This window comes from Tripterygium wilfordii, chromosome 7 (assembly GCF_013401445.1).
Source record: "Tripterygium wilfordii isolate XIE 37 chromosome 7, ASM1340144v1, whole genome shotgun sequence".
Lineage (NCBI taxonomy): Eukaryota > Viridiplantae > Streptophyta > Magnoliopsida > Celastrales > Celastraceae > Tripterygium > Tripterygium wilfordii.
Genome location: NC_052238.1, coordinates 4,583,100 through 4,610,083, shown reverse-complemented (window position 1 = coordinate 4,610,083; position 26,984 = coordinate 4,583,100). Strand labels below are relative to the sequence as shown.

At 36.8% G+C, this 26,984-nt stretch overlaps 3 protein-coding genes, 1 long non-coding RNA gene and 2 other non-coding genes across 8 annotated transcripts; 1 reads left to right on the top strand and 5 right to left on the bottom strand.

Moving 5' to 3' along the window:
• Positions 1-227: 227 nt before the first annotated feature.
• On the bottom strand, positions 228-2,891 carry LOC120003119. Its single transcript, XM_038852036.1, has 3 exons — positions 2,567-2,891; positions 1,108-1,188; positions 228-885 (listed from the first exon to the last, which is right to left on the bottom strand). Exons 1-3 carry the CDS (start codon positions 2,723-2,725, stop codon positions 472-474), a joined length of 654 nt encoding a protein of 217 aa, XP_038707964.1. The 5' UTR covers positions 2,726-2,891; the 3' UTR covers positions 228-471.
• Positions 2,892-3,173: 282 nt separating this feature from the next.
• On the top strand, positions 3,174-5,438 carry LOC120001647. Of its 2 annotated transcripts, none has more exons than XR_005469017.1 (3): positions 3,174-3,196; positions 4,665-4,784; positions 4,892-5,438. It is a non-coding gene; the product is annotated as an uncharacterized LOC120001647 (long non-coding RNA). The 2 variants fall into 2 exon arrangements; XR_005469018.1 differs by lacking the exon at positions 3,174-3,196 and adding an exon at positions 3,210-3,231.
• Positions 5,439-7,437: 1,999 nt separating this feature from the next.
• Positions 7,438-13,893, bottom strand: LOC120001403 (crossover junction endonuclease EME1B). Of its 2 annotated transcripts, none has more exons than XM_038849716.1 (12): positions 13,414-13,893; positions 12,323-12,457; positions 12,099-12,163; positions 11,583-11,768; positions 11,346-11,499; positions 11,125-11,234; positions 10,403-10,578; positions 9,729-9,792; positions 9,504-9,622; positions 8,969-9,058; positions 8,483-8,597; positions 7,438-7,994 (listed from the first exon to the last, which is right to left on the bottom strand). In XM_038849716.1, exons 1-12 carry the CDS (start codon positions 13,802-13,804, stop codon positions 7,815-7,817), a joined length of 1,785 nt encoding a protein of 594 aa, XP_038705644.1. In that variant the 5' UTR covers positions 13,805-13,893; the 3' UTR covers positions 7,438-7,814. The 2 variants fall into 2 exon arrangements, with proteins under 2 accessions (XP_038705644.1, XP_038705646.1); XM_038849718.1 differs by having other exon boundaries at positions 7,644-7,994; positions 11,583-11,765.
• Positions 13,894-19,056: 5,163 nt separating this feature from the next.
• On the bottom strand, positions 19,057-23,404 carry LOC120001308 (ubiquitin carboxyl-terminal hydrolase 27). Its single transcript, XM_038849562.1, has 10 exons — positions 23,022-23,404; positions 22,734-22,860; positions 22,296-22,396; positions 21,982-22,215; positions 21,573-21,641; positions 21,313-21,441; positions 20,952-21,089; positions 20,341-20,403; positions 19,849-20,196; positions 19,057-19,703 (listed from the first exon to the last, which is right to left on the bottom strand). The coding sequence occupies exons 1-10, from the start codon at positions 23,292-23,294 to the stop codon at positions 19,440-19,442; spliced, it is 1,746 nt and encodes a 581-aa protein (XP_038705490.1). The 5' UTR covers positions 23,295-23,404; the 3' UTR covers positions 19,057-19,439.
• A 2,933-nt stretch (positions 23,405-26,337) lies between these two features.
• On the bottom strand, positions 26,338-26,461 carry LOC120003151. The gene has a single exon (XR_005469284.1). It is a non-coding gene; the product is annotated as a small nucleolar RNA SNORD14 (small nucleolar RNA).
• Positions 26,462-26,594: 133 nt separating this feature from the next.
• On the bottom strand, positions 26,595-26,720 carry LOC120003152. Its single transcript, XR_005469285.1, has one exon. It is a non-coding gene; the product is annotated as a small nucleolar RNA SNORD14 (small nucleolar RNA).
• Between the last annotated feature and the right edge of the window lie 264 nt (positions 26,721-26,984).

The following is a 26,984-nucleotide window of genomic DNA, read 5'->3' as shown; positions in this document are numbered from 1 at the left end:
TATTTGCAGGCAAGAAAAACAGAGATTTGAGAGTTGAAAACGAGTTCCATTGAAAACTAAACCAATTATAGAGTAAACCAAAAACTGCAGAACAAAACCAGGAGGAACAGCATCATATAATCTGACATATAAAACCAAACTAAAATCTAATGACATTTGATGTCAAGGCCAGCCCAAGCCAGAGAGCATAAGAGAGAAGATTGTGCGGACAGAGAACTAGTAAAGACTTATCAACTGGGGACATGCAAGAGTTCTTAGATTTATGGTTATCAATCATGGATTAATGGACAGTATAATTTTTTTTCTAAACATTCTTTTTGCAGTCTGCACCCAAGCTAGAGGCCAGTTATCAAGGAACTATGTGGCTGGAAATAAGTACACTACACTAGGAATGAAATTTCAAGGGTTGTATCTGCACAAAATTTAACCACCACAAACAGTGAAAGACATAGTAGGGAACATACAGAAATTTCAGTAAGGAAAATCATGACTTGGACTCTCCGAATGCATGTCCATGCAATTGTTGGAGCTGGGCGAAACAACATCTCTGGTTTGGTTAATGGCATAGTTGTTTTCATTACCTCGAGTTTCGTTTCCAGATGGCATGGGATTATTTGAATGGTAGCTACCCTGTGCCAGGTGATAATGCTGAAGGCTTCGATGAATGGGGCTGGATAAAGCGTTTGAGAAAACAGAGTTCTTCGCTTGATGATCAGGTTGCCCAGAGCCAGAACGAAGCCCCTGCCCAGCAATTTGTGGCACAAACCCGTTGGAAGAAACAGGACCACCTGCATTTGCAAAATGCATCGAAGCCTGGGACGGTTGATGCTGAAATGGTAACTGGGGGGACATTGGGGATTCCTCTGCAGCATATTCCAGCTCATTCTACAGAAACATCAGGGGAAAATATTTGCATGCATATTAATCCAATTTCCACGGCATACAAAATGCCAGGAGGAGACCAACTCAATCAGAGCCAAGCAATGGCTATACTCGAGAAATGGAACAAATTGAAAGATGCAGACTTGCGGTGCCACAAAAATACATCAAGCCAGCATAAATAATGCACGACCAAAAGAATAATTAAAAGATAGTATACTGAGAAACCTGCAAATAAGCAACTATATCAGCTGTTGATACTCTCAATCCTTCTTCCTGCTGTCTCAATATCCATTGGTAAAGTTTATCCTGCAAATAAAAAAGAGAACTTTATGTTACTCAAGCATAAAGGCTATACCAAAATGCCACCAACATCCAACAAGCCATACGCTTAAAAGCAGCTGACACCTGATGCCGAGCAACAAATTATAAACAATGAGAGAGAACCATCCAATTTCTTAAACTGGAAAGCCTTGAGAAAGAAATGAAAGAAAAAAGAAAGTCTACAGCAACACAGCGAATTGGAGAGTAACAGCTTGAGTGAGGAAGCAACATAGAGAAAAGCGGCACACCACAGGCCCATATTTGCCAGGAGACATTCTTTCAAATCTCTTAAAGACAAAAATACACCAAAGAAAGAAGTATGAAAAGTAACAGATAAAAACATGCTAGGCCAAATAAGAACACTAGTTCAAGAAGCGAATAAACAGGCCTACCAAACAAGCCAATCATCAAAACATCCTACAACAAAACTATAAATTCAAAAACTCCAAAAGAAATGAAGGACATCTCTGGAAGAAACATAAGCAGGACAAGGAAACAACTTTGAAGAACTCCAATAAACTAAGCATAGGCAGCTTCCTGAAGGACACTGATACACTGTCAAAGAAGATAGTGATTGCTTACAAAAAAAATCAATACCATGAATCCCATTTTTGTCTAAAGAAATCTATACTGTGGGATTCTAAGCAGATCTAATGCCAGTTCTACACACCAGAGGGGATCAAGTTTGCCCCATAACTTACACCAGAGGGCATAAAGTTTGCCCCAGAACTTCATATCCTAAATGCCATGACGACTTGGGCAATCAGTTGGCAAACGTTGCTCCATCAAAAACATAGAAACATAGGCACCCAGGGTCCCAGACAAAGGACCTCCAAAATTCAATCCTTTTGCAGTCTATCAATGGATATATGATAACGATAAAATCCTAACAATAGAAAACATAAATATCAAATTTTACTGGAAAATAGAGAAACAAAATGCCAACTCGCTTGATTTAAAATCGCACAGAAGAACCGGGAGAGCGAAAAGTTCACATAAGAAACATCAGATCACTCTGAAGTCAGGTCAATTAAGAAATCATTAAAAACTGTTCAAGAAACAATTTTTGAGCGTCCCCTATTTCCTTGAATAGATAAATAGATAGTAGATTGATTAAAAGGCATACATTGAGATAGAAGTCACTATGTCGTGCCCGTTACAACTATACAACTAATTGAGAAGCTTAATAGCCAAAATTCACATCGATTTCCGTCCTTTAGTTTCCAATCCATCGTTAACCAAAGAAATCCAATGAACGAATGGACAATTCCATCATATTTTTTCATCCACTAAAAATCAAATTTTTTTTAAAAAAAAACACAAATACGCACGCATGGAGAGGGTAGGGAGAAAGGGATGCGACCAGTGAGTGTCGTTCCCCCGCCTGGAATGAGAGACGCTGCTGATTCATGGCCTGCGTGTAGAGCTGAGAGAGGGAGTTGGCGGCGCTACAGAAGGTCGTGTACATGCTCCGATCCACCTCGTCCATGCGCGTGGCATCGGATTTTCTCTTCTTCGCCATGGAAGAAAATCTTAATGACCCCAAAACCCTATGAGTGAGAGACCCTTTTCTTCTCTCTTACTTCTGTTTGGGTTTGTGAATTCTGTTTCGCTTTTGCGAATGTTTAAAGGGAACGGCCAGACTTTGTTGTGGAGAAAAGCAAGGAAGGAAGGTTGGTCTCGCAAGAGACTACGAATGGAAAGACAGTACTGTATATCTACATTCTGCCACGTAGATTTACAGGTGGCTATCCAACGTGACAAGTTGGTCTTCATGCAATTTACAGTCATCTTTTCTTCTTCTTCTTTTTTTAAATTATGGGCCTTAAGTTTCCCTAAACGCATGGTACAGAAGCCCAAAAGGCCCAAAATCTGTTGGACCCAAACAGCTATCAAGCCTTTTGACAAGCGGCGCCAATTCCTCAAAGTCACCGACACAACACAAACCCCAGATTTATACTCTGGCTTCGTTTCTCTCCTCTCTCGATTCAAGGTACGCTGTTGATGTTACAGAATCATGTTATTCGGGTTGGTTCTGACCTTTTCGATCCTAATTTTTTTCCTTACTTGTTTTCCATGATTTTCCGCTGATTTTTACAGATTTGACTGTAGTTTCTGATTTGGTGTTTAGAATTTTTGATTTCACACCGCATGTGTAACAACAAAAACCCTAATTAATGATTTCAGTTTAGCTCGTATTTCACATTAATTTGAGTAGTCTCCAATTAGAGAGACTTTTGATGGTTGTATTGCTATATTCGTTATAAAAGAAACTTAAGGAAGTTGGGTTAGCTCTGGAACCTAGTAACACTATAGTTCAATACACAGTTTGGTTTTTAGTTGTCCTGGTAGTATCACAATTGTCTTTCTTTCCCTTTGAGCCAATATTCGCATCAAAACGGCGTTGAGCTGGAATAGTTTTATCTATATTACTTCAGTTAGCATCACCAGGAGAAAAGGATTCCACTCCTAGAAAAATCTCATATTGGATTAAGTTTCTCTTTCTACAAGTTTATATAAGCCAAGGAAGGATGTCTTACACTCTTACCTCCCTACTATTTATCTCATAATCATCATTACCTCCTTATTCTCAAGCGAATTAGTTTTGGCTACATTAATCCATAACAAGGTGGAGTTTCTTGAGCTCATGTCACTGAATTCGGGAAAATTTTACACTAGCAGTCAAATTTCCTTAACCCTCCTCCTTTATCTAGGCCTATGATCCACCAGGCAGAGTTTGCTCTTTCTCTCTCTTATCCCTAAATGACATAAGAAGAAAAAAGAAACCCTCCTTGTTTTGTGGCTTTAATGAAGAATGAAGAGACAAATTATTTTTGGCCTTCTTCTTTGATAATTTGAGTATTTCTTTCTTTATTTAAAAATTTATTTTATTTTTGTAAAAAATATTAGAAGCAAGATTTTGATGCTCATGTTGTAAATTTTTTCATTCTTGATTTGGCAGTATCGTGGAACCTTGTTTAAAACAATTTCTTTATGTTAGTAAGAATGTTAACATTTGACATGGTTGACTATGGTCTTGATTTCTTTATATTGATTATGGTGCTTGAATATAACTCATATACGTATGCATGAATATGCAATATGAGTGAATTCTACAGATATAAACTCTATGAGAGCTCTTGCATTGACTATATAACTCACATACGTGTCTATGAATATGCAATATGATTATATGAGTGAATTCTATAAAACAGGTTGAAAGTTCAAATCCTCCCACACGCTAATATCAAAATCAATATTATTCGTCAAAAAAGGAGAGTGAATTCTATAGATAAAATCTGCATGAGAGCTCTGGCATTACAGATCTTTAAAATTCATATAAGATCAGTCCATTAAAGTGCTCACAGTTATCATAGAATCAGCGATTTCGATTCTAGTCTTATCACATGAAAAGAAGAAAGAGAAATTAGCAGAGAATTTACTTGCTCCATTGTTTGCAGGTCAATGTCCAATCTGGGCTCCCAGAAGGCCACACTAATGAAAAGTCTGAAATGGACTCGCTGCTTAGTTCACGAGTATGTAATGATGAAAGCAGCCTTGGACTCTCAGGCATAAAATGGGTACTAAAATCTGCTCTGAAATGTCCTCTTTTAATCTATGCAGAGACTGAGAAAACCTATCAATTCTGACCAGTTTTTGTTCGTCTCTTTTGAATGCTGTGACACAGACGGAATCTTTGAGACCCTTTGATCTAGGTTTATCTTCCTCCCGAAATATTATCAGTGGCGACAGTTTAAGCATTGGCAGAATTATTAGCTAGCGTGGGCTTTTGGCACTGCTGCTCTCGGAGACTGAAAAACTATTTTTGAAGTTGAAAATCTACTTTTTGAAATTGAAAATCTACAGGAGACCAGGAAACTGAAAAATAAGAGCTGCAGCTTGACAAGTGGAGGAAGTGAGGAACTACTATAAGATATCAATTTAACATTTGCTAGGTCTGTTCAGGCATTTTGGCTGGGATGCATTTGAAAGCATTTTCAAGGAAGAATGCGTCAAACAATCTTGATAAATGTTGACGGTGATGATGATGTTCATATGGTTCATAAGGAACCCCTGGTTTCTTGAATATCAACCTTCAAATTTTGTTGTATTGCACTGCCTTGAAAGTAATTTGTCAGAATACAGTGGTCATGATGAAGATTCTTTGTGGAAGGTCCCTTGTAAGAATGAACACCTTAGAGATGATTCTTTTAGAACTGGTAGACCAATCCTTTCCCTGTCGTAGCTGATTCAAAACTTTTTTTTCTGTTGCAGAAATCACATTGTTTCTGTTTATGTGCATACACATAGCATAACAGCATGCAACCTTATTATTTGCTGCTGTTAATACCTCAATCAGTGTTTCTGATTCATGATCACTCGCTATGAACTATAAGAAAAAATTCAGAAGCTACATTATATAACTAGAGAATGGCTTCTTCAACCATGAGGGCCAATGACAAGCAACCTGCAGTTAACTGGATACATCAGCCCTCATTAACTTCTAACCTCCAAAATAGCCGTTTCAACTCCTAAAGTCGCCATCAAAAATTCCCTTCACGTCTATTTTTCTTTTTGGTAAATGTGAACTATACCATTCTTGTCTTTGGATAGCCGATATGGATCTAAACTCAAGTTGTTAGGTTCGTATGCACATAAGTTTTCCACATGAGGACAAAATGCGGAGGCAAACATGCATGGCCAAAGAGACAGGTAACAATTCAAGTAGCATCTCCTCCAGTTCAAAACCAATCAACCAAGAACAAAAGGCGTTGCCGATAACTATAGAACATCATCCTAGTACTACCAAGAACATCCAGAATTTCACTCTTTTACAGGCCTCAATAACAGATACCACTAATCACAATCATGGCAGTGGAGGCTCTACTCAATATCGCGATCTCTGTCTACGTTGGATTTCTGAGCTCTTGATCCTGAAAAGATGTCAACTTTTCGAACCAAGTAAAAGTTTGTCCATGGAGAATGACCGCTAGTGAGCCAAATTATTATGTTTTTGTGTATGCAGCTCAACACACTTCCAGCCATTTCTTGAATTTCATTCACAACTTTTTTAACAATTTAGTGCTTAACAGAACAAGAACTTCTAGTTGTAGCATCCCCATATTACACAAATATTTTACATGATAGTATTAACATACTAGATTTTGGTACCTCAAACAGACATCAAGAAGGGAATGAAACAAAACAAGAAGGATAGATACATACACACCACACCACACCAATTTAGTCGTTGAAATGGTTCTCTGTGAACTTGCCCTTAATCCACTTGAAGCTGTTTCTTAGTGATGATTTGAGTTTACCTTCCACGGTGTACATATTATATGATGCAACCCTTCTCCTCCTCTCCAGCTCCGGATTCCCTGAATCATCATTCGGACCGTTGAAACTGTACGACTTGGATCGGTCCTCGAACCCCGTCCTGAGCTCTGAGTAGGTAGTGCAGGATCCAGAAAATGACTTGCTCTTCTCCATGATGAAAAGAGCAGTAATAGCAAAGTATAAAGCTTGGCTCTGGACTTGGACTTGAAGAGAGCCAGAAAGGTGGTTTTCTGTTGATGAGTGCAGACTGCAGGAGTATTGGTTGCGGTTGTTAGTGCACTCTGCGTAGGCTATGAGGGCCCACACTTTTCATCAAGATGGATGCTAATAATGGCTTTAGATACATACCATACAAACGGAGTTCCATAAGTATATTCTTCTATGGATGTGAAATAATGCATTGCGTCGGATGGGACCTTACTCCATAGTTGGAGATGGGTTTTGGGCATTTAGCTTAAGAAGACCAATCAATCCAAAATTCTAACACTTTGCTCCTAGTTTCCTAATGGGATGTGTGTCTCTCTTCCCCATCTCTGCTTGCTTACACAATTACACTTACTTACACATCAATGCCAATGGTCCCCCACCGCACATAAATTAGGTCCAGACTGGTGGGGGACTGCCACAACTGGATGTAACCATTTGGGATGACAAAGCCCACTAGGGTTTAATGGGTTTGGTGATCTTCCAAACTGCCATGTTTATACCGGAACAATTAGGGATGGCAAAAAAATTAGTCACGGATCGAACAATATTATGTGTTTATGAAATATCATATGTTCATAGTCTAATCTAGATTGGATTTCAAACGTACATAATTGACTAAACCCAATTAGTTTTAACCTACACAAATAAACCAAACAATAATCCAATCCAAGTTAAGATCTAGACAAATAAATCGAACAAAAATTTTGTATTTAGACGTTGACTTCAAACATATAACTTGTGTCCAAACTTGGTTTGATCCGGATCGGACAAATTCAATCATCTAGACCGGACATAAAATTTTTTACCACCCCTAAAAACAATCGCCTAAACGAGTAGTTGCTTTAGTCTACACGAGTAAGTGAATTTAGATATGGCGAGTCCGGGAAAGACTCCACTTCTGTGCCAACTACCAACTGTGCAGAGGAAACTTCAAGAATGTTGTGACATACAAGGATTGATTCAGTGGTCCTAGAATCGCAATAATGGAATAACAATGACATGTTATGTCCTAATAGATAAACCGCAAACCGTTGATCATCAAAAATCACAATGAGGGAGGCTTTTCAAAGTGATTGATGACTGAAGAAATCAGCACCATCCTCGACGTCGTCAGTTTTGATGGATCCACTTCGAGCCATGAGTATTCTGTACACTCTTTTTGAACAAACTTCACCTAATCTTCTATCACCACCGAGTAATCCTTCCGTCATCAAATCCTTGAGCATAAATTCTTTATCATGCTCCTGCCATTTCAATATAAGTGCCAATATAACACCTATGAATTTCAGCCATGTGTGCTTGTGCAGAAATATGGAAAATAAAACATTTCAAAAGCCAATATGAATGCAAATGAACAAAAATGGATTGACCTAGCAGAATTAAAACGGCAATTCAGTTATTCCCTACATATAAGCTCACTCTTACAATCGAATTCGTGGGATATACTTGGTCCTTCAAGTCAGATGTTTAAGAAAAAGATTATATTAGTATTTTTAAGGAATTTTTTTTGAAGCATAATGAATAGAACTTTTTACAAAAAATCACCAAGAGACTTTCATACTGACTGAAGTCACCATATGTGAACATATAAGAATGTATGCGGTTGGTCCTAGTAAATATTTACAGCTCATGATGGAATGGTGTAATGGAGGCTATCATAATGCGAAAAGCTTTTATTTATCACAGAATCAATTACCACTGAAGGACGAGACCCAATTCACTTAATACTTACTGATATACTGGGATCCATGTAAACACTTAAAAGAGATTTCATTGTAGGGTACTTCTTCCAAATAGCAATGGCAAATCGCGGCTGTACCTTGGGGATAGCTATCAAAGCTTTTAACCTGGAATCATGTTGCAAGCAAAATAAGAAACACAGAGAAGGCACGTAACAATAGGAAACATAGGCATCAGAGAAAATTAAGAAAGCTAATATCATATTCCTTCTCCAGAGTATCTTGACCCTATAATTTGTCTTTAGCAACATCCTTCATCAAATTACATATATATATATAGATAGATATAAAAACTCGATGGCGTCCACTAACATTTATTTCTATTTTCAAATGAAACAGTATTGAATGATCAAAAGCAAGTAACATAACTTCATCATCATGTATATAAAATAACTCCATGTCAGCTACCTTCCCCACGATTGGCACTTATTGAGATAATTGGGTAGCTAATGAACAACATTTAGAAAAGTGATACTCACCACAAGCTCTTTTTTATTAAATTCCTGTCAGTAGCATCCTTAGGGATAAGGGATCCATTAGCACTCACAGAAAGACATGTTAACTTCTTTCTGCAATTAAAAGCAAAATTGATCAGCTAAAGTATGAGAGGGGGAGAGAGAGACTTATAAAACTGTAAACTCCTGTTGTCCTTTCTGGATGGTCATGGTGAATTTGATGGTTTCATATGTGTGCAGTCATAAATGTGTGGTGGCACGAATTTGGATTTACCAACAACAGACGGTCTGGTATCTGGATGGGGCTTGGGTATCCAGTAAAACTGACTATACCAAAATTGACCATTTCAGTTTGGTCTCAAATTCAGTTTTCTTCTCCTTAGAGGTTCACGTGCAATGTTTAAAAAAGTCATTAAGATCACCATCGACCATATCTTATGGGGAGAGGAGATTCCATTTGGCCACAAGGGCACTGGAAAAAAGTGCTGCATTCATTGAAGCACATAATCTAAAGCAAAAGACACCTTTAAAGCATTCTCAAACTAGATGTGTTCAGAACCTGAATTGACAAGATGCCAGGCTGCATGTCAGACCAACAATATGTTCAGCTAGCTCTGCTTCATCTGTGCATTGCCTGGAATGCACCCTAGCAAATTGAGTGGTTAATTTTGCCAGGACCTGTAAAACAAATTCACGACCATATAAAATTAACAGCGATCCCGAAAAAACATCTATCTAACTAAATTTATAGCAATTCTTTGCATTCTCAGTTAGTAGCTTGAACCTCCTCAACAGGCGGACGTCTCCAACCATGATCATTTGCCGGGTTCTTGTAGTTTTCCTTCTCCCTGATACATCACCCAGATGTGTGTTTCAATAATTGTCGCGTTCCCACATCATCAAGCATAAGGCAGCTTATTAACAGGACAACATATTTTAAAGAGTGCACCACTCTCTGGGATTCGAAAACTAAACAAGACACATACTTCTAAGTAAAAATGTATCAAAGAAAAAAGTAGCACAGAAAAGACAAAATTAATCTCAGAAAAAACCAGATTTCACTAGCTGGTGACAAGACAATGCAGAGAATCTCTAGCCTATAATCAATTGAAGTCAAACATATTTCTAAGTGAACAAATCCAAAGAAAACTAGAAAAGCATGTGGTCAGCATACACAAGAAAATTCTCATGCTAGAAAATACCAGGTTTCACTGGCAGGTGGCTGGGGATAGTGGACAATCTCTAACCTAATACCCTCAACCATAGAGTGTCATAAAATCTGTATATGTGTTCTGGATCCATACTACAAGGCACGGTGGAGCAACATTATGCATATTGTAGTATGGGCAGAAGTACTTCAAGAGAGTAAAGATAAGTACATACTCATCCTAGACCTCACAGTGGCAGAAGTTATGGGAATTAGTTAAGCATCTCTAAATTAAATAACTTATTTCTCACCTTTTATTAATATAAGCCATCAACCTATTTGTTAGGTAGCAAACTGTGTAAGATGGATAATGATTTTGAACCCCAGCAACATGATCCAGAAGTGATTCACTGGCAATAAGATTACAGAACTCGTCGGCCTCATATGCAAGCAGCACATAAGGAATCTCAATTCCTTTGGGACAAAGCTGCAATAGAAATAATAAATAAATAGGTGAAAACAAGTAATAGGAAACAAACGAAAATATTTATGCATGACATAAAAAATCTCAATAAAGGCGTAAAACAACGTGAAAAGGTTACGAGAAAGGTACACGAACCTAAATATATATACATGCCACATTGATGTGTGTGTAATTACTGATAAAGTAAATCTGTATCTGAACTGAAAGAAAGGGGGGTTTTGGGAAAAAATTAATTCAACTGGACATGTGGGAATAAGTAAGTAGCATGCTCATACCACACAGAAAGAAGACAAATGCTGATTAGAATCTAAGTGGAATTCCATTACAATACACCAAAAATATCATTGATGCCAAATCAGATCATTAATGGATTCAACAATCGGTGCCACGTTTCCAAAATTGAAAATTTCTAACGAAAAGGGGTTAAACTCCAAGTAGCCCAATGCCCCAATTTGCAGTGTGCTTACTCAAGGTATGACAAAAAGAGATGCTTTAAGATCTAAAAAATGATATACACAAGAAATTCATTTAATTCCCAGCCTCACTTACCTGAGTAATATGTTCAGGAGCATTCATGGTCCAAACAATTGATCTTTCAATTGGATTTGACGTAACACGGAATGTAATGCCTTTCTCTGCTAACCTGGTAAGCAAATATCCTACACTAATAAAGTAGAGACATTAACCAAGAAAAAAGTAACTGGACATATATTCACATAAAAAACCTGCTGGGAAGGCAAAGAGAAACAAATTGTTGACATGAACAATACCTCCGACAGAACCTAGTTCAAGTATTTTAGTGTCAATCTCTGCCACAATAGATTTCAGGGCAAACTTTCCTTTTCCCCACTTCTGCTTCTCTTTCTCCACTTTCTTCAGCTCTGCAGCTTCAGCCTTCAGTGCAGCTTTATGCAACTTCTCTTGCTGTAAAGTATTTTTTAGTCAGCAACTTTTAACAGTGAAAACAGCCCCAAGTATAAATTCAAAATAACGGATAAGATGCTTACTTCCTTTTTAAACTTCTTTTCTTTCATTAAGCAAATTCTCTCCTCTTTTGTCATCCTTTTATTTCCCAACGGTTCCCTCGTTCTATTCTTTTCAGCATTGCCTTCAGTTTTTCTCTTCTGCTTTACAATATTACCCATCATCTCCTCAGCACTCAAATTTTCTTTTCCAGAATAACCATGTACCTGCTTGAATGTCAAAATTAAGAGCATTGATGAATTGAGAGATGTAATAAAAGAAAATTTTTAGGGCAAACATGAAACAACATAATGTTTGAATAGAGATTCTATAATTTATACTGAACCTCGAGAAGTTACAAAAAAAGGCTGGTAGTCCCACACCCAAATGTACAAACCGTGAATGTGATGACAACAAAATTACAACGCACAAATAATTTCACACGAAACTAAGATATTATGTTCATGTGATGTAAACTTTAGATAGTTGCTCTTCAAACTACACTAATAATATATTGCGTAAAATAAAATTGCAGTACCATGTTCCAAGATAGAAAGTACCTGCTCTGGTGAAAAAGCTGGCTGTGCAGAACTGTGGTCCGACATCTGAGAAAGATTGGAGGCCCCTGTTGAACATATTTTCTATAATTTATGTTAACATAAAAGGAAAAGCCCCGTATCTGAAACACTTTCTTTTGCACCAAAAAATAAACAGATGACTATTTGTCATGCAGGGGATAACACAGCCACAATAAACAAGCAATCCGTGTTCAGCATCAACATACCATAAGAACCTAATAATCCTGACTCTCCATTATTGTCAACCTCAGAACCTAATAATCCATTCTCGATCCATTTTTCCTTTGCAGAAGCACTTTCAGACTCATTGTCAGACTCCAAACATATCAACCCGTCAGTTCCTGTGATGCATTTGATGAAAAAGGTCCTCAAATTTACACAAAATTCCTCTAGTCAACCACAAAAGGCTCATGAACAGATTAGTCGAGACTGCATCATGCACATAAAATAAAGTACACTATTGAAAATGTATCAACCTAAACATAAAATAGAAACCCATTTGACAAAATAGAAACAGAAAAACAGCCTAAACCCAAGTATTTGAGCACCCAGACTACAAACAACCATAAACGCATGTTCGACATCAACATAACCATAATCAATTACCAGACTAATTCAATAGAAGCAAAACAACAGCATAAACCGAAGTACTCAACCACAAATACATTTGAATTTTCAACAAGACATGCAAATACTATATTTAAAAAGGAAAAACATGCATCAAAAACCACAGGTTACTCCAGTGGAAGTCAGATTCACAAAAAAAAATAGCCCAAGAAACAAGTAAAGAAAATTAAAAAGGTTGTGTATAAGTGCGTGTTGAACTGTTGATAGAAGATTTGTGTGGCGTGTGGCGTGTGGTGCGCATGAGTGTACAGAGAGCAAGAGAGAGAGTGATCAGGAGCTGAGACCCAAATTTGAAGAACGGAAAAACACTATATTTACATAAGGTGCAAGAGATTGCCAAAAAAAATCCAAGAGACAACCCTGCAATAGAAAAAAAAAATCAAAACTCTGCCTAATCACCCGAAATCAACAACACTCAAACAAATAAAAGTGAAATAAGCGCTTCAATATTGTCACCGAAAAGAGAGACAACCAAAAAAACCCCAAGTGAAAAGCTCACACAATAATTTGAAGACCATATGAAACCTTTGAGAGCACAATACACACAATAACGACTCAAAAATAGTTTCCAGTAACTCATTAAAATACCCAGCTATCACTACACCACGCCCAGTAACAACATATAATCACTAATACAAAACAAAAAAAGAGAGAATCGAGCCCAACCCACCAGTGTACTTTTGGCCCGAAATTGAAACCCTAGCTTGGGGATCGGAGGAAACCCTAGTGCACTTAACGCTGGACACATCAGACATCGGAGAATCAACTACGAAATACGGACTCGATGAGAGCTTTGGGTACGAATCTTTAACCCTAATTTGGGGATCAAAGGAAACCGTCGTGCACTTAACGATGGAGACGTCGGACATAGGGGTTTCCGCAACGAAAGAGGGGGTGGAGGAGTTGAGCCCTGGTTTTTGCGGTGTGGGGTCATCGTCGACCACAAAGACTGTCGGGATCGGGTCCGGTTCTGTCCGGGGCTTCTTGGAGGAGAAAGCGCAAGGGGTTGAGGGGGTACTTTGGCCTTCTTCTCCATCGGAGAGGATGATTGGGTCTGACATTGTTGTATTTCTAGGGTTTGCGAGAGGGGTGCATACTGAATTAGGAATTGATAGCTTTCAAGACGACGTGATTTTGTTTTGTGTTCTTCGAATTAGCGCGGGATGGCTGACGAAGGTGCGAGTTTGGGGCCATACGGGCCGTAATTTAGGCCCAATATTGTTTGTATTTGAAAGGTATTGAAGCCCGACAATTAAGCCCAATAAAGAAAAACAGACAGATTCATGGAGGTTGGGCAAAAAGCCTTTAACTTGGCATATTGAGCCCAATTCAAAAGATAACTATTTAAAGGGGAAAACTTTAGGGAAAACTTCAGGATCGTTCATTCGTTACAGGTTTCACCTCATCCCGTCTCATCCCTCATCTCATCTCTTTCATAATCATAGATAGGGGCAGAGCCACATGGAGACTAGGGAGCTAGGTCCCCTCGAATTTGGAAAAAAAAAATAGTAATTAAATATATTTTATAAATTATATGTCAAATTTTATCTGTTGGTCTAACGACAATGCCTTCTTTTATTGTATAGTATCGAGTTTGAATTTGAACTCCGAGATTTCTTTTTTTTTTTTTAACCTATTATTCTCCTTTTATAAGCATTTCTATCTTTTTTTAAACCTACCAACTTCCCTTCACGAAAATTTTTGGCTCTGCCCCTAATCTTAGATACTAAAATTGATGAATGGTATCAATACATCAATACTCTTGTAAAGCACATAGAAGGGGGCAGGGGTGAGATTTGGAAAATTTCTGAAAACTTCGGGAGGCAAAATAACTTCAAAATGTAAATTTTAAAAACTAAGTGGCAAAAAAACGTATGTTTTTACTTTTTAGTGATGTCATTGTGAATTTTGTTACAAACCCAAAAAAAAATTGTCCAAAAAATCTCAAAAGGACCCCCCACAAGACAAAGGGCCCAACCCACAAAGAATCCAAGAAGACATTTCCACCACCAGTATATATGCAACATTGTGCGAGCCACCTAGTGGCACGTGATGGACCACAGTCCCCAGTGCCCCAGCCCGACGACATAGCCTTTCAAAGGGATCACTTTCAATCAAATCCCACTCCAATTGATCTTCTTTGTGTCTGGCTCCGGCTCCATGCCTCCATCAGGGCTGGCCCCTGAACCCGATGTGGGTTCGAGCCCTATGCTTGTCATGCTCGACAAGTAGGCTAAAATTGATCGAGGTAGATGGTCACTATCTGGCCACGAATCCATTGTTGGGGGTTAGCTGTGGTTTTGGGCACAGGCGGGTCCTTGGCAATTATGGATTTGTCTCCTTCGACATACCAACTCTCAACTTAATTGTAGTGGTATTATTAGTTGTGAAATCAGCACTAGTTCTATGAGTTGGGCCTATCAGATATCAATACACACTGTTTTTGAACTTTTGTGTGATCTTGTCGATGAAAAGATGTAGCAGTATTGGTTGCAAAGTCATCAATACACACAGCTTTTTTACCCAAGCATTGTAGGCAGGCTGTTTGGATTGAGTAACAGTACATGTGAGCTTATGGTTATCGTATATAAAACATTTGAAATTTGGGTCGAAATCCAACGCTTGACTACAAAATTGAAACTCGGGTTTCTTTTTAAGTCCATACGGTTTGATCTCAGAAAGATTCATTATTAAGTTATCATCCAAGTTGTTTAATACACTTATCTAGTAATCTTAAGACATAATTAGCAATACTGATCATGTTTTGAGTGTATAGTGATTATGACAGGTGGGGTCCATATAGAAGATGATACACAATGCTACAAATATATACATTTAATTTCCATGTCTTTATTATCTGAAAATGATATATATTTAGCATCTACTAATGTCGATGTTTCTCCCTACATTAATTAATGCATGGTTTTTCCACTGATTAATCCAAAGTTAATATGTCTTTGTAATTAATCAGCCATACCATATGTGCAAGCAATACAATATATACATATATAGCTTGCATGTATTTGAATTTATTAGCATGATTGAACGTATTTTCCAATCGGTAGTGATATACATACATAGGATTTGTGTACATAAAATATCCATAATGATGTGACAGCTGACTGGATATGCTGACTAGGCAAATTCAAAAATCAAAAATCAAACCCTACAAATCACTTTTATCTCTCCTCATATTTCATTTTTCTCTCTCCTCTATCTCTCCCTCTCCTCTCCGACTCTCTCTCACACGATTCTCTCTTATTCTCTCACGGCCAATCACAGACCTCCGTCGTTCGGCCACAGATATGACAGCCGCTGCAGTCAAAAGAAGTGTCCGGCCCCCAGGAGCAATGCCCAGCCACCACTTGTCGTCAATGGTTGTTGATTTTGTCGAAAATCCACCATGAAGCCATGGATATCCACCGGATAAATATCACAGATCTAGCTGATTCTGATGTCGATTTGGCAACCCGACACCACCAATGGACTCACCTACGTAAGGAGCACCTAGCCCAGCCCTTCATTGATCGAAACGACCATCGAAAAATAGAGACTCACATCAAAGGTATGCTCCGATGCATTATTACATTGTCCCAAATTAATTACACTATCAAGAAAAATATTAATTATCAAGATGGGGAGCTGAGTTCAAGTTTCTTTGGCGTGATAGAGACCCATAGAACATGTTGTGCACTTATCACAAACACTACCTATTGAGAGAGCAAGCTCGTTAGAGAGAGAGATGTCAAACGAAGTCAGTGAAAAAGGGCAAAGCCGTGGGAAGGACTACGTGAATTCTAGTTGGTGGGGGGTTTTGGCCGATTTCTTTTTGATGTCCTCTTATCTAGTTTGATATGCTTGTATTGGAATATTTTTTTATTTGATTTTTATTCCCTTGGGTTGCAATTTCTCTTGGTTTGCTCATATTCTTCATACCCTTTCGAAGTTGTTTGAAGGGCTTGATTAGTTTGAAGGTGTTGGTTCAGGTCATGAGTATATACAGAGTTAAATACACTTTCAATAAACAATGTAATTAGGATTTTGGTGTAAATTCATTTTGATTTACATTGTTGTTGTCATACAAGGTAATTGGGTTTTTATTTACAATTATAAATGAGGTTGTCAAGTTCTTTAGTAGCAATGAGCCACTAGTGATTAAACTTGTCATCGCTTGCTTATATAGCTTTTCAGTAGCTTGTTACACTGTGCAATTGACAATGTATTTAGCTATCCGATGGCTTATTACACTAAAATCGGTAGTTTATTTAGCCCAGTATGTTATTACACTGTGCATTTGATAGTGTATTTAGTCTAGTGATTTATTACAATATGCAATTGACACTGTAATAAAATTACAAGTCATCAATCACAAACTCGAGAGAAAGAATGCAAAAGTAAAAGAGGTGAGGAGAGAGAATAAGAAAGTTGGAGAGAGAAGAAAGAAGTTTTAAAAAAAAAAACAAAAAACTAGCTTGATGAGAGAGAAGCGAGAAATTGAATGTAAGATTTAGGGTTTCTAAAAAATAATCTATGTGGCATACCTAGTTGACATACTACATAGATTATGTATCCTATGTACCCCATATATTATGTATCTATGTCATTTTCCTTTTCCAATCCACCAACAGGAGTATCTTGTCTGTGTTACGCATACATATTTTTCATGAACAGGACATCAGGAGACATCGACGTTGACACTAGAAAATCTGCTCTCCTCGAATTACTACAAAATTAAATTATTATGTCAAAACTTTTACTTGCAATGCCACATATATACGCGTATATATAAGAGAGCAAGACGAGGAAGAGCCTACACTACACACACAAGAGTCTTAAAGAGAGAGTACCGATATGGCTAGGGTTCCATGCAAACGTATTGTTCTCGTGGTTTTTATCGTGTTTGCTTTCATCTCCATCACCGCCAGAGGTAGATATTATTATATATATATATATCAACTATTAAGAAGTTGCAGTGATTTAGTAGATGTATAAATTATTTGTGTGATTTAATTTTGGTTTCTGGGTTGCAGGAAGGAGTTTGAGAGAGGCGAGTAAGGAAGATGAAGCGGTGGTAGTGAAAGGTCAAGATAATCAATTTACACCCAAAGAAAATGGTGCAGAGTCTGATGATGGTGATGACTTAGTTGGGATGGACTACACACCAGCAAGAAAGAAGCCTCCAATTCATAATTAATTATATCCCCTCTCTCTCTCTCTCTCTCTCTCTCTCTCTATATATATATATATATATATATATATATATGCATGTATACATGCATGTACAGGAAATGTTATTGAACTACTAGATAGAGAGATAAAATATATAGATATATGAGAAGAGATGTTGCCATTGCACCACTGCAGCATATGAAGTAGCACTTAATTTTATACATTTTGGGCATGATAATATATAAGCCTGGTCCAAGGCTATTGAAATTTACTTCATTTTGTTTGGTTTTTAAATTTTTGTTTGTTTTGTAAAAGTAATATAGGAATAATAATATGTATTCTTAAGGATAAAGAGTTTACTCTAGAGAAATTTTATTTACACATCATAAATTGTTAAGTTTACACCACAAAATCTAGCCGTATAAGTTTACACAAAGTTATTCTAATTTATAAGTTTACACCAAATTATTAATTAATATCCCAAAATATCGTTGGTTTGCAATTTTCTAAACTTAAAAGTGTTAAAATTTTACAATTGATTTATGTCTCCAGAGATTTTGTGATTACTTTGCCTAATAAAATGTGTTAGTGTAATACCCTTGTAACTATGCGTTGAGTTTTGACCCAGCTTACTATGTTGTCAAGCGGGAAATTTTTGTGCTTGCGAGGGTTTAAGCACACTTTTCAACATTGAAAGATTTATCAAAATCAAATTCAGTCATCGAATATCCAAACGCTCCAACTTAGTAATCTAAAATTCAAATTTATTTCAAACTAGTAACTAGGACATATTTTGACCTTATTGGGCAATCTACATGCCACAACCATGTAACCAGAAGGCCCATATCCACGCGTGGGCCAAACGATCCGAGTTTAAACCCATGTTAGATGTAAAAATATTAATAAGAAAAAAGCTTGTATGATATTGTTTTAGGTCATAAAAAAGTTTTATCGTATTAACTAATATCATGAGTAATGACAAACGTTGAGCAAATCAATTTGAAGGCTCCAAAGAACTAGAATTAGAAGATTTCAATATTTAAGGATATTTTAATTATCACATAGAAGTTCACCTGCACAATGTATATGGATAAATTCCACCAAATTTATTCATTTAAGCACAAACTTTTAACAGCAAAATCAATTTGAAGGAGAAGCAAAGCTAACAAATGTGCATTGGATGAACAACTCAACAACACAACATTCCAGCGATGCCTTTCAAATCTCAAAGAATATTCTCTATCATACACCACAAGCTTCAAACTTTAAATGACTCCTATGTCAGTATGTGTTGTACAGAATCCATATTTGGTCTTTTAATGTATGTGTATACTGATAGCCTGTGCCTCATCAGTAGTTGGTGAATGCTAAAGCAGCTACTGCATCACCAATATTTATTCAGGTCCCTTTGATTCAAGAGTGTCTTCTTACAGTAGAGTTCATCGACTAATATGGAGGTTGCCATTGAAGAAGCTCTCCTCTATCATGAATACTCAAACCAAAGACAGGTGCATGGAAGGTGCGTTTTCAATTCTCCATGATCCTCTCATAGAAGAGTATGGATGCCTCACAATCGAGAACATCTTCTTCAGACGCATCATACACTTCAGAATCTGAAACGCGGAACCACCTCCAGAGGCAACCTTTGTCAGGCACTTCCTTCTGCGCTCCAGTTTTTGCTCTTCTGTAGACAGTGTAATGCCCACCTCCAGGTCTTCCAAAGTGCTCCACCACAGAAACAAGATTATACATGTGATTTTCACTAGGGCCTGACTGGCTAGTCACCCTTACCTGCACTCAAAGGAAGCATATATCCAATAAAACAAACTTAATTATTTCCTGATATTTGATATACAAAACTAGGGCTTGAATTATATACTTGTCAATATTTTCAAGTCTAGCTTCCATATAAATCACCAGCATTCATTCAACCAACCTTATCATCAAATTGCATGTCTGCATTAGTGAATGTAGTTCCAGAACATCCTTCAAGCTGGACCATATTTGCCATATTTCCTCTACCAGGAAATCCTTCGAAATGTGTGGTGCATTTAACTTGCTCTGGAGCGGCTACTACTGAAGAAGTAGTTTCTTCAGTCAGTTCGTGTAAGGAATTTGGTAATCTTGTATTTTGTTGCATATTCAAGAACAGTGGATAACCCCTTGGCTTTTGATATTGCTGATTCGCTAGCTTTGTTGGCACAAGTTCTTCCCAATTCTTTGTTCCCACCCCACTTGTTATAAATCGAGACAAATCCAAAACCAATGGAAATGCAATATGGCCCTACAATCATCAAAAACAAGACTTAATTACCAGAATAACTGCCCCTCTCGATGCCCCTTACAAAATATATGTCAACGACGCATATACATGAAAGTGTACCCGAACTATTAAACCAAGAATATACAGCCAAATTAGTTTGAATACCTGTAGTTTGACTGGTTCCCCAAACATATTTACAGCTGCACGTTGCAGGTGAATGCACAATATCTGCAAGCACGTGACATGATCATTATGTACGCGCAATATATTGAACATAAGTGAGATAACGGAAATATGAAACCACGAACTACTTATGTAAGCATCAAGAACTTGGTTTGATAACTACTAATAGTTGGATTGAGTACAATTTCTATTAGATTTTTTTTTTCCTTTTGTTTTGGCTTTCTAATGTCATTACCAGGGTTAAAAAATGCACACAACTAGCAGAATACCATGCCTCACCACGAAACCCTAGCCAATAATCAGGATATAAAAGCACAGAATCAATGCACTAGTAGCATATCTTCGTAACTAGAGCTTTCCTGAGATAACTAAAAAGAGATTGAAATTAGGCTATCTAGCTGCATGTCATCTGGCAGAAGACATTGCTCGACTATTTTGCAGCTAAGATTTATTGATACAAGCTCAGTGGAATTGTGACTGAAAACTTTTAATTTCCGTTGAGACGAAAAATGTATTAAAATCTCACACAAAATCCAGATGGTTCTCCCAGAAATAACCATAGATTGCAAGAAACAAAGTCTCATATTTCATACCTTCGGAAAACGAGCAATGAATAGTTGTTTTATAGTGCATGGTATATTATTCGACCATGGTAGTTTTTCAATATGTGGAATTCTTTGGCAGTTACATGAATCTTGATCATCACACATCCTAAGTCTTTCGATATCTGCCTGAAAAATGCAAGTCCAAAAACAGTCAAAGGGCGAGAGAAGATAAAGTATAGAACATAAAGAAAAGTGAAAATGACTTCTCTTTTTTCTCATTAAGGGATCTCCTGGACATGCACAAACAAGCTCACAACACTCGTGCCAAGAGACAGTCTGGACCAACGGAACAATTTTCAAACTACAGGGAGTAAAAAGGACCACTCGAGCTATGGAATTACTCAATTACCTCCGTAGCGCCTAACACAGATAAGTATCTGATTGCTGCAATGTGCCAGCAACGGTTACAACGGTAATTCTCTACTTTCTCAGCAGCAGTGAACTTCTTCAAGCAATCCTCCAAAGGAGAACCAACCATCTGTTTTGAAAGAAAAAAATACAGACCAATAATAATCACCTTGTATCAGGGGAAATTACCATGGAGAAATAAGTACAAGTGTTAGCATAAGTAAAAAAAATACTAAATATTGAAACCTTCATTCAACATACTATGGTGGCACCACTATCAAGCACTGGTGAAAGAGGCAAGCTATGAAAAAATTGATAGTCCAACGAAATCTGTAACAACACAAAGTGAATTTAAACAACATGATTTAATATGAGAAAGTACCGCATACATATGAGACCATTAACATAGATATTTAAATGTATATACATCTCATCATTCACCTGCAAAGATGAAAAAAAACAACAAAATTTTAACAGATTTCATGATATGATTAATTTTGAGAGCATGCTCCTCCAAAAGAATTCCAATCCACAAACATAAAATGAATCCACTAAGTATCCATATGCATATGCACAAACAATAGAACTTTACTAATGCATGCAGAAGTGAAAGACAGCAGGAGCTCATATAGCATATTGCGAGAAAGTACTGTATGATGGCTGCATGAACCTGAGACGAACAACTTTGACAAGTTAAAATGCTACCAAGAATCCCATCAAACGGTCCAAGGAAGTGTTGCTGCCATCTTTCTTGTTCATTTCGGTTGTCAATCCGCTTTGCACTTAAAACCCTACAATTAACAGAAGTAACAGCGTCTGCCAGCAAACTATGATTGGATGGATAACAATCTGAGAATTCTTCTCTCAAAGAGGATAGAAGATGAAGAAATGCTTCTGCAGCGTCCTTAATGCACAAAAAACACAGATCAGACTTGAAACCCAATAAGCAACTATTGTACTCACATTGAAAAAGCATAATTGCACCTGTTGGCTAGTTAGATTGAAATTCTGAATATAAAGAGTCATCGCTAGCATTACTTCTCGTGGATTCAGCACAACTCTTCCTTCGCAAACTTCAGATAGTTCTGCTAAGATTCAACATTTGAATTATGAATACAATTATAGCAAATTCCCCAGAAAAGTTGCACAGCCTCTCCTCTTCTACAAGCATTAATTTCAGAATTCAAAAGTAACCAAGAACTTAGTAGTTTCAGAGATCTGATTTACATAGAGTAAACAACTCCCGGGCATGCAGTATGCACGCAGACCTTACCAAAAAATTCAGACTAAAATCCTGAATTAAATCATACTGCCATAAGTGAGAAAAAAAAATCAACTTGTCCATTGCCAACATTGACGTGTTGCGAATTGCATGAACTCAACTGCTCAATTGCAACCAAGTCTTTTTATGTTAAATGTTACCTTCTAGTAAAGCAGCCAAAGCAACAGTAAGAGCCATGCTGTCACCTGCATCCCCCATTTGCCATGACTCACTGGCCTCCATAACCTTTCCAAGATAAGTCGAGAGGCAAGAACAGCTAGCAAGAGCCTGAGAAAATTTCAAGACCAAGGATAAATAAGAATAGAAGATCAAGATTCTTCACAATTAACTTAGGCTTCAAGAAATCCATAAACCCACAAGCTTACACAAACCGGGAAAGCATATAAGCAGGAAATTTTTAGCTACCCATCTTGGCAGGGAGAGCGTACCTGTAATATTACATTCAAGAAGCAATTGTTGCCAAGATTCTGCAGTCCCGGAACTAAATAATATTTCTCAGAACGATTCCCTCCGTCAGTCAACCTCGATATGCTACTTAGTTTACCCAGTAAACGGTCCCTTGTAAAAACCAAAATCAAACCGGCAGCACCCAGTAAACCAACGGCGGATACATGGAGCGGAGAAGCTGAAACCCCCTTCAAGTAAGACAAAGCGCCATACCCATGTTTGATATTGCGAGTCAGGGACACGCTTCTCATCATCTGCAGAGCTCAATTTCTTGGTCGGATTATGCAGCAAGCAGAAAAGCTACCTGTTCGAAGAATCGAGGATGGTAATTTGAAAAAAGATGTGAACTTACCAAGAATTTCGAGAGTTCGTCCTATGGCTGAGTTTGCTTTACTTTCTTTTTTCCTTTAAGATTAACGAAGTCCAAAAGTTATGGGCCGAAAACCTCTACGAATGGGCCACACGGACTCCAAGGCCAGAACTCCGGAAGGATTCCCAAAGCTTGGTTGGTTTAATGATGTACAGTAATGGGCCTAGTGGCATGTCAGTAGGTATGACCCACCGCAAAGTGCGTTTGGTTTGGGCCTATCCCAGGCCCTTAATTTATTTTATTTGTAACTTTTTTTTTATAAATGTTATAAAAATTTGTCATTTTGAAATTTGAAGCTCCAATATTGATTTAAATTCAGACTGACAAGCCTGTTGGGTGCAAAAATTCCTCACTTAACGATAAAATAAAGTGGGACAAAGCCCAACGTACGATCACAAAAATATTACAAAAGGTGAAAGTTAAAGAGGTAGCTCCCACTGTGATTATTTTGAGAAACAATCCTTTGTATTTGTAATCATCAATATTAAAGACGAGATTCATAGACAAAACCCATTGATAGTAGATAATTATTTCGATAACTTGTGAAACCCTTTTTGGATTGAGAATTGAAGTTTTCACTCACATTGGTTTTGACTTGGGATTAGTTCTATATACCCATAAACATTTGACTTGCTACTGGGTTATCTATGCCCATGGACATTTGATACTCCATCATGTACTCCGTGCGATTTCATTGATTTTCAATGCTAACTTAAAAGTTATGAAAACAAAAATTGTATAAAAAGTTACGTAATAAATAATAAGTTGTGAGTTGTTTAATAAACTGAAAACTGTTTATATCTTATAAATTATTGAACGAGTTTGTGTAATGTTTGGTTAATTGATTTAACTATTTACCATATGCATATTAATATAATCACAACTTTTTGATAAAATTGTACTCTAAAATTATTGTGTGTGCATAAGTAGAGTTCTTAAGTTGCAAAAAGAATATAATTTATTAAGTTTAAGTACAATAATAATATAATTTACTGTTGTATGTTATTTAGGTTTATTTTTAAAAAATTATAATATTTTATATTAATAAAAAATGGTAAGTAATAAAAGAATGAAAAAAATAATTTCACCCACGTTATTTTTTAAATTATAAATATTACAATAATTAAAAATGGAGATCACTTTTTTTTTATATTAAAAAATGAAATAACTTATAAATATTACAATCATTTAATGTGAACACACATTATTTTTTTTAAAAAAGAAGAAATTAAGATCGTTTTTCATAAACTCCATTTTAGAGCTTATGAAAAGCGAACAATACCACTAGCTTGTGTTTGCAATATTGTAGCTAATTTGTGCTTAGCAATACCGCAAACTTTTTAAGTATGATTGGTGGAGTGATCCCCCAAAACGAGCACTAATAGCCCCAACATAAAATTTGTATTTAAGAATCGCTCCACCAAACATACTCAATAAATTGACAATATCACTTAGTACAAACTAGCGATCTTACCCAATTTTCGTAAGTTACAAAATGGAGCTTATGAAAAACAATCTCGACTTCATTTAATTATTTTGAAAAAATAACGCGAGGTCGCATTAAAGGATAGTTATTGTTATATTTGTAAGTTCTTTTATTTTTTCTTAAAATAACGTGAGCACCATTTTTAACGATTGTAATATCTTAGAGCATCTGCATCAGTTTCTTTTAACAGATTCCCTAAAATACAGATAAAATGTCACTTTCCCCTATTTTACAGATTCCCTATCCAATCAACACTGCATCAGATTACCTATTATATTCTCTATTGCATTAAAATAATATTTATTTCTCTTTCCTTTATTTATTCTATTCATATAAACTACTTCTATTTAAAATAATAAATTAATGTTATTAAAAATTAGAAAAAAAAATTGAGGAGAGAGAAAGAAGAGAGAGAAAAAGTGAGGAGAGAAAGAGGAGAGAGAAAGAAAGGAGTGAGGAGAGAGTGAGGAGAGAGAAAGAAGAGAGAGAGAGAAAAAGTGAGGAGAGAGAAAGGAGTCAAAATGTGAGGAGAGGAGAGAGAAAGAGATGAGAGAGAAAGAAGAGAGAGAAAGAAAGGAGTGAAGAGAGAGAGGAGGGAAAAAATGAGGAGAGAGTGGAGAAGAGAAAATAAAGTAGTAAAAAATATTATTTTATGTTTAGGGAAGTGAATAGTGGTTCTCTAGATGTATGATCTACTGTTCATATTCTGTAAAATAGGGAACCTCTAGGTAATCTGATGCAGAGCTCTATTTTTGACAAAATCTCTAAATTTTACAGACAGACTTATGTTTAGGTAATCTGATGTGGATGCTCTTATAAAACAACTCGGTCACAATATTTTTTACTTTTTATCCTTCTTTTATTACTTAGAATTTTTTTAATTAACATAAATATTATAAATTTTTAAAATTAGAAACTAAATAACATACAATATTAATATACTTAAACTTAATAAATTATATTTTTCTACGGGTGCACACACTTGAGAATACAATCTTATTAAAAAATGATGATTTTATTTCTACATAATTGATAAATAACGAAATTAATTAATTCAATTAACCAAGAGTATACAAACAACTTTGAATCCAAAACAACAAAACTTACTACACAACTTTTCATACAGCTTTTTAAACTAGTTTTCAAAATCAATGAAGCCAAGCCAATGTCTTCGTTGTGCTGACTGCTGACAAAGTTAATCAGATTGATAAATTCAAGGGAAATATTCATCCATGGAGCAATTCAATTACTGCTAGGGGCATACGTTTTAGTCCCGGAAAGAGGCCAAAACATACACAACTTCATCCTCTACAATAACATATATCAGATCCAACAAAACATGCATCACACAAGCAGATCAAGTGTCGCGTAAATAGGAGAATGCGCAAAAATAACCTACCAATTGCAGAATCTGAATAAACAAAACTATTAACAGAGTACGAGTCTCAGACATCCAAGGAAGGATATAAGCAGCAAAAGCTCTCAAGCCTGGCGAAGGCGAAAGCTCTCAGGCGGCCACTGCGAATGTTTTGAGAAACAAGCCTTTGGATTTGTCATCACAGACCAAATGAGGAAACGATAGAAATACAGAGATCAAATTTCACAAACAGCTTAAATAAAACGAATTGCGCTACAGAGCGAACTCGCCAAGTAATGCAAGATCTAGAATGAGCGAATCGCAAAATATAAGGCTATGATAGTCTCAGACATCCAAGGAAGGATAGAAGCAGCATAAGCTCTCAAGCCCGGCGAAGGCGAAAGCTCTTAGGCGGCCACTGCGAATGTTTTCTGAGAAACAAGCCTTCGGATTTGTCGTCACCGACTTCTCATCGGAAGATCAACCAAACACGTAATGGCAGACAAACGCATTCATAACGATCGCTCAAAACAAAGCAACAAACATACAGACTACAACTAGGAAGCACAGAGGATAGGAGCGGGGAATTCTTAAAGTTAGGGTTGTGAATGGGGCAGAGTCAAGAAGGTAGTACGCAATTTATACAAGTTGTGGGTTTAGGGTTTTTCAGACCTATGGATTATGAATGATGAAGGGCTAGGATTTGTTGCTAAGATGGGTCCGGATTCTCA

Coding starts and splice junctions, on each gene's coding strand:
- LOC120003119 (XM_038852036.1), bottom strand. CDS start 2,725: ATGGCGAAGAAGAGAAAATCCGATGCCACGCGCATGGACGAGGTGGAT. Junction 1,189..2,566: donor CGGGGGAACGACACTCACTG/GTCGCATCCCTT, acceptor TTTTATTTGCAG/GATAAACTTTACCAATGGAT. Junction 886..1,107: donor ATATAGTTGCTTATTTGCAG/GTTTCTCAGTAT, acceptor ATGTTTCTGTAG/AATGAGCTGGAATATGCTGC.
- LOC120001403 (XM_038849716.1), bottom strand. CDS start 13,804: ATGTCAGACCCAATCATCCTCTCCGATGGAGAAGAAGGCCAAAGTACC. Junction 12,164..12,322: donor AGGATTATTAGGTTCTTATG/GTATGTTGATGC, acceptor TATGTTCAACAG/GGGCCTCCAATCTTTCTCAG. Junction 10,579..11,124: donor CTCCTGAACATATTACTCAG/GTAAGTGAGGCT, acceptor TTTCTATTGCAG/CTTTGTCCCAAAGGAATTGA.
- LOC120001308 (XM_038849562.1), bottom strand. CDS start 23,294: ATGATGAGAAGCGTGTCCCTGACTCGCAATATCAAACATGGGTATGGC. Junction 22,861..23,021: donor TCTTGAATGTAATATTACAG/GTACGCTCTCCC, acceptor AAATTTTCTCAG/GCTCTTGCTAGCTGTTCTTG. Junction 20,197..20,340: donor GGGAACCAGTCAAACTACAG/GTATTCAAACTA, acceptor TGATGATTGTAG/GGCCATATTGCATTTCCATT.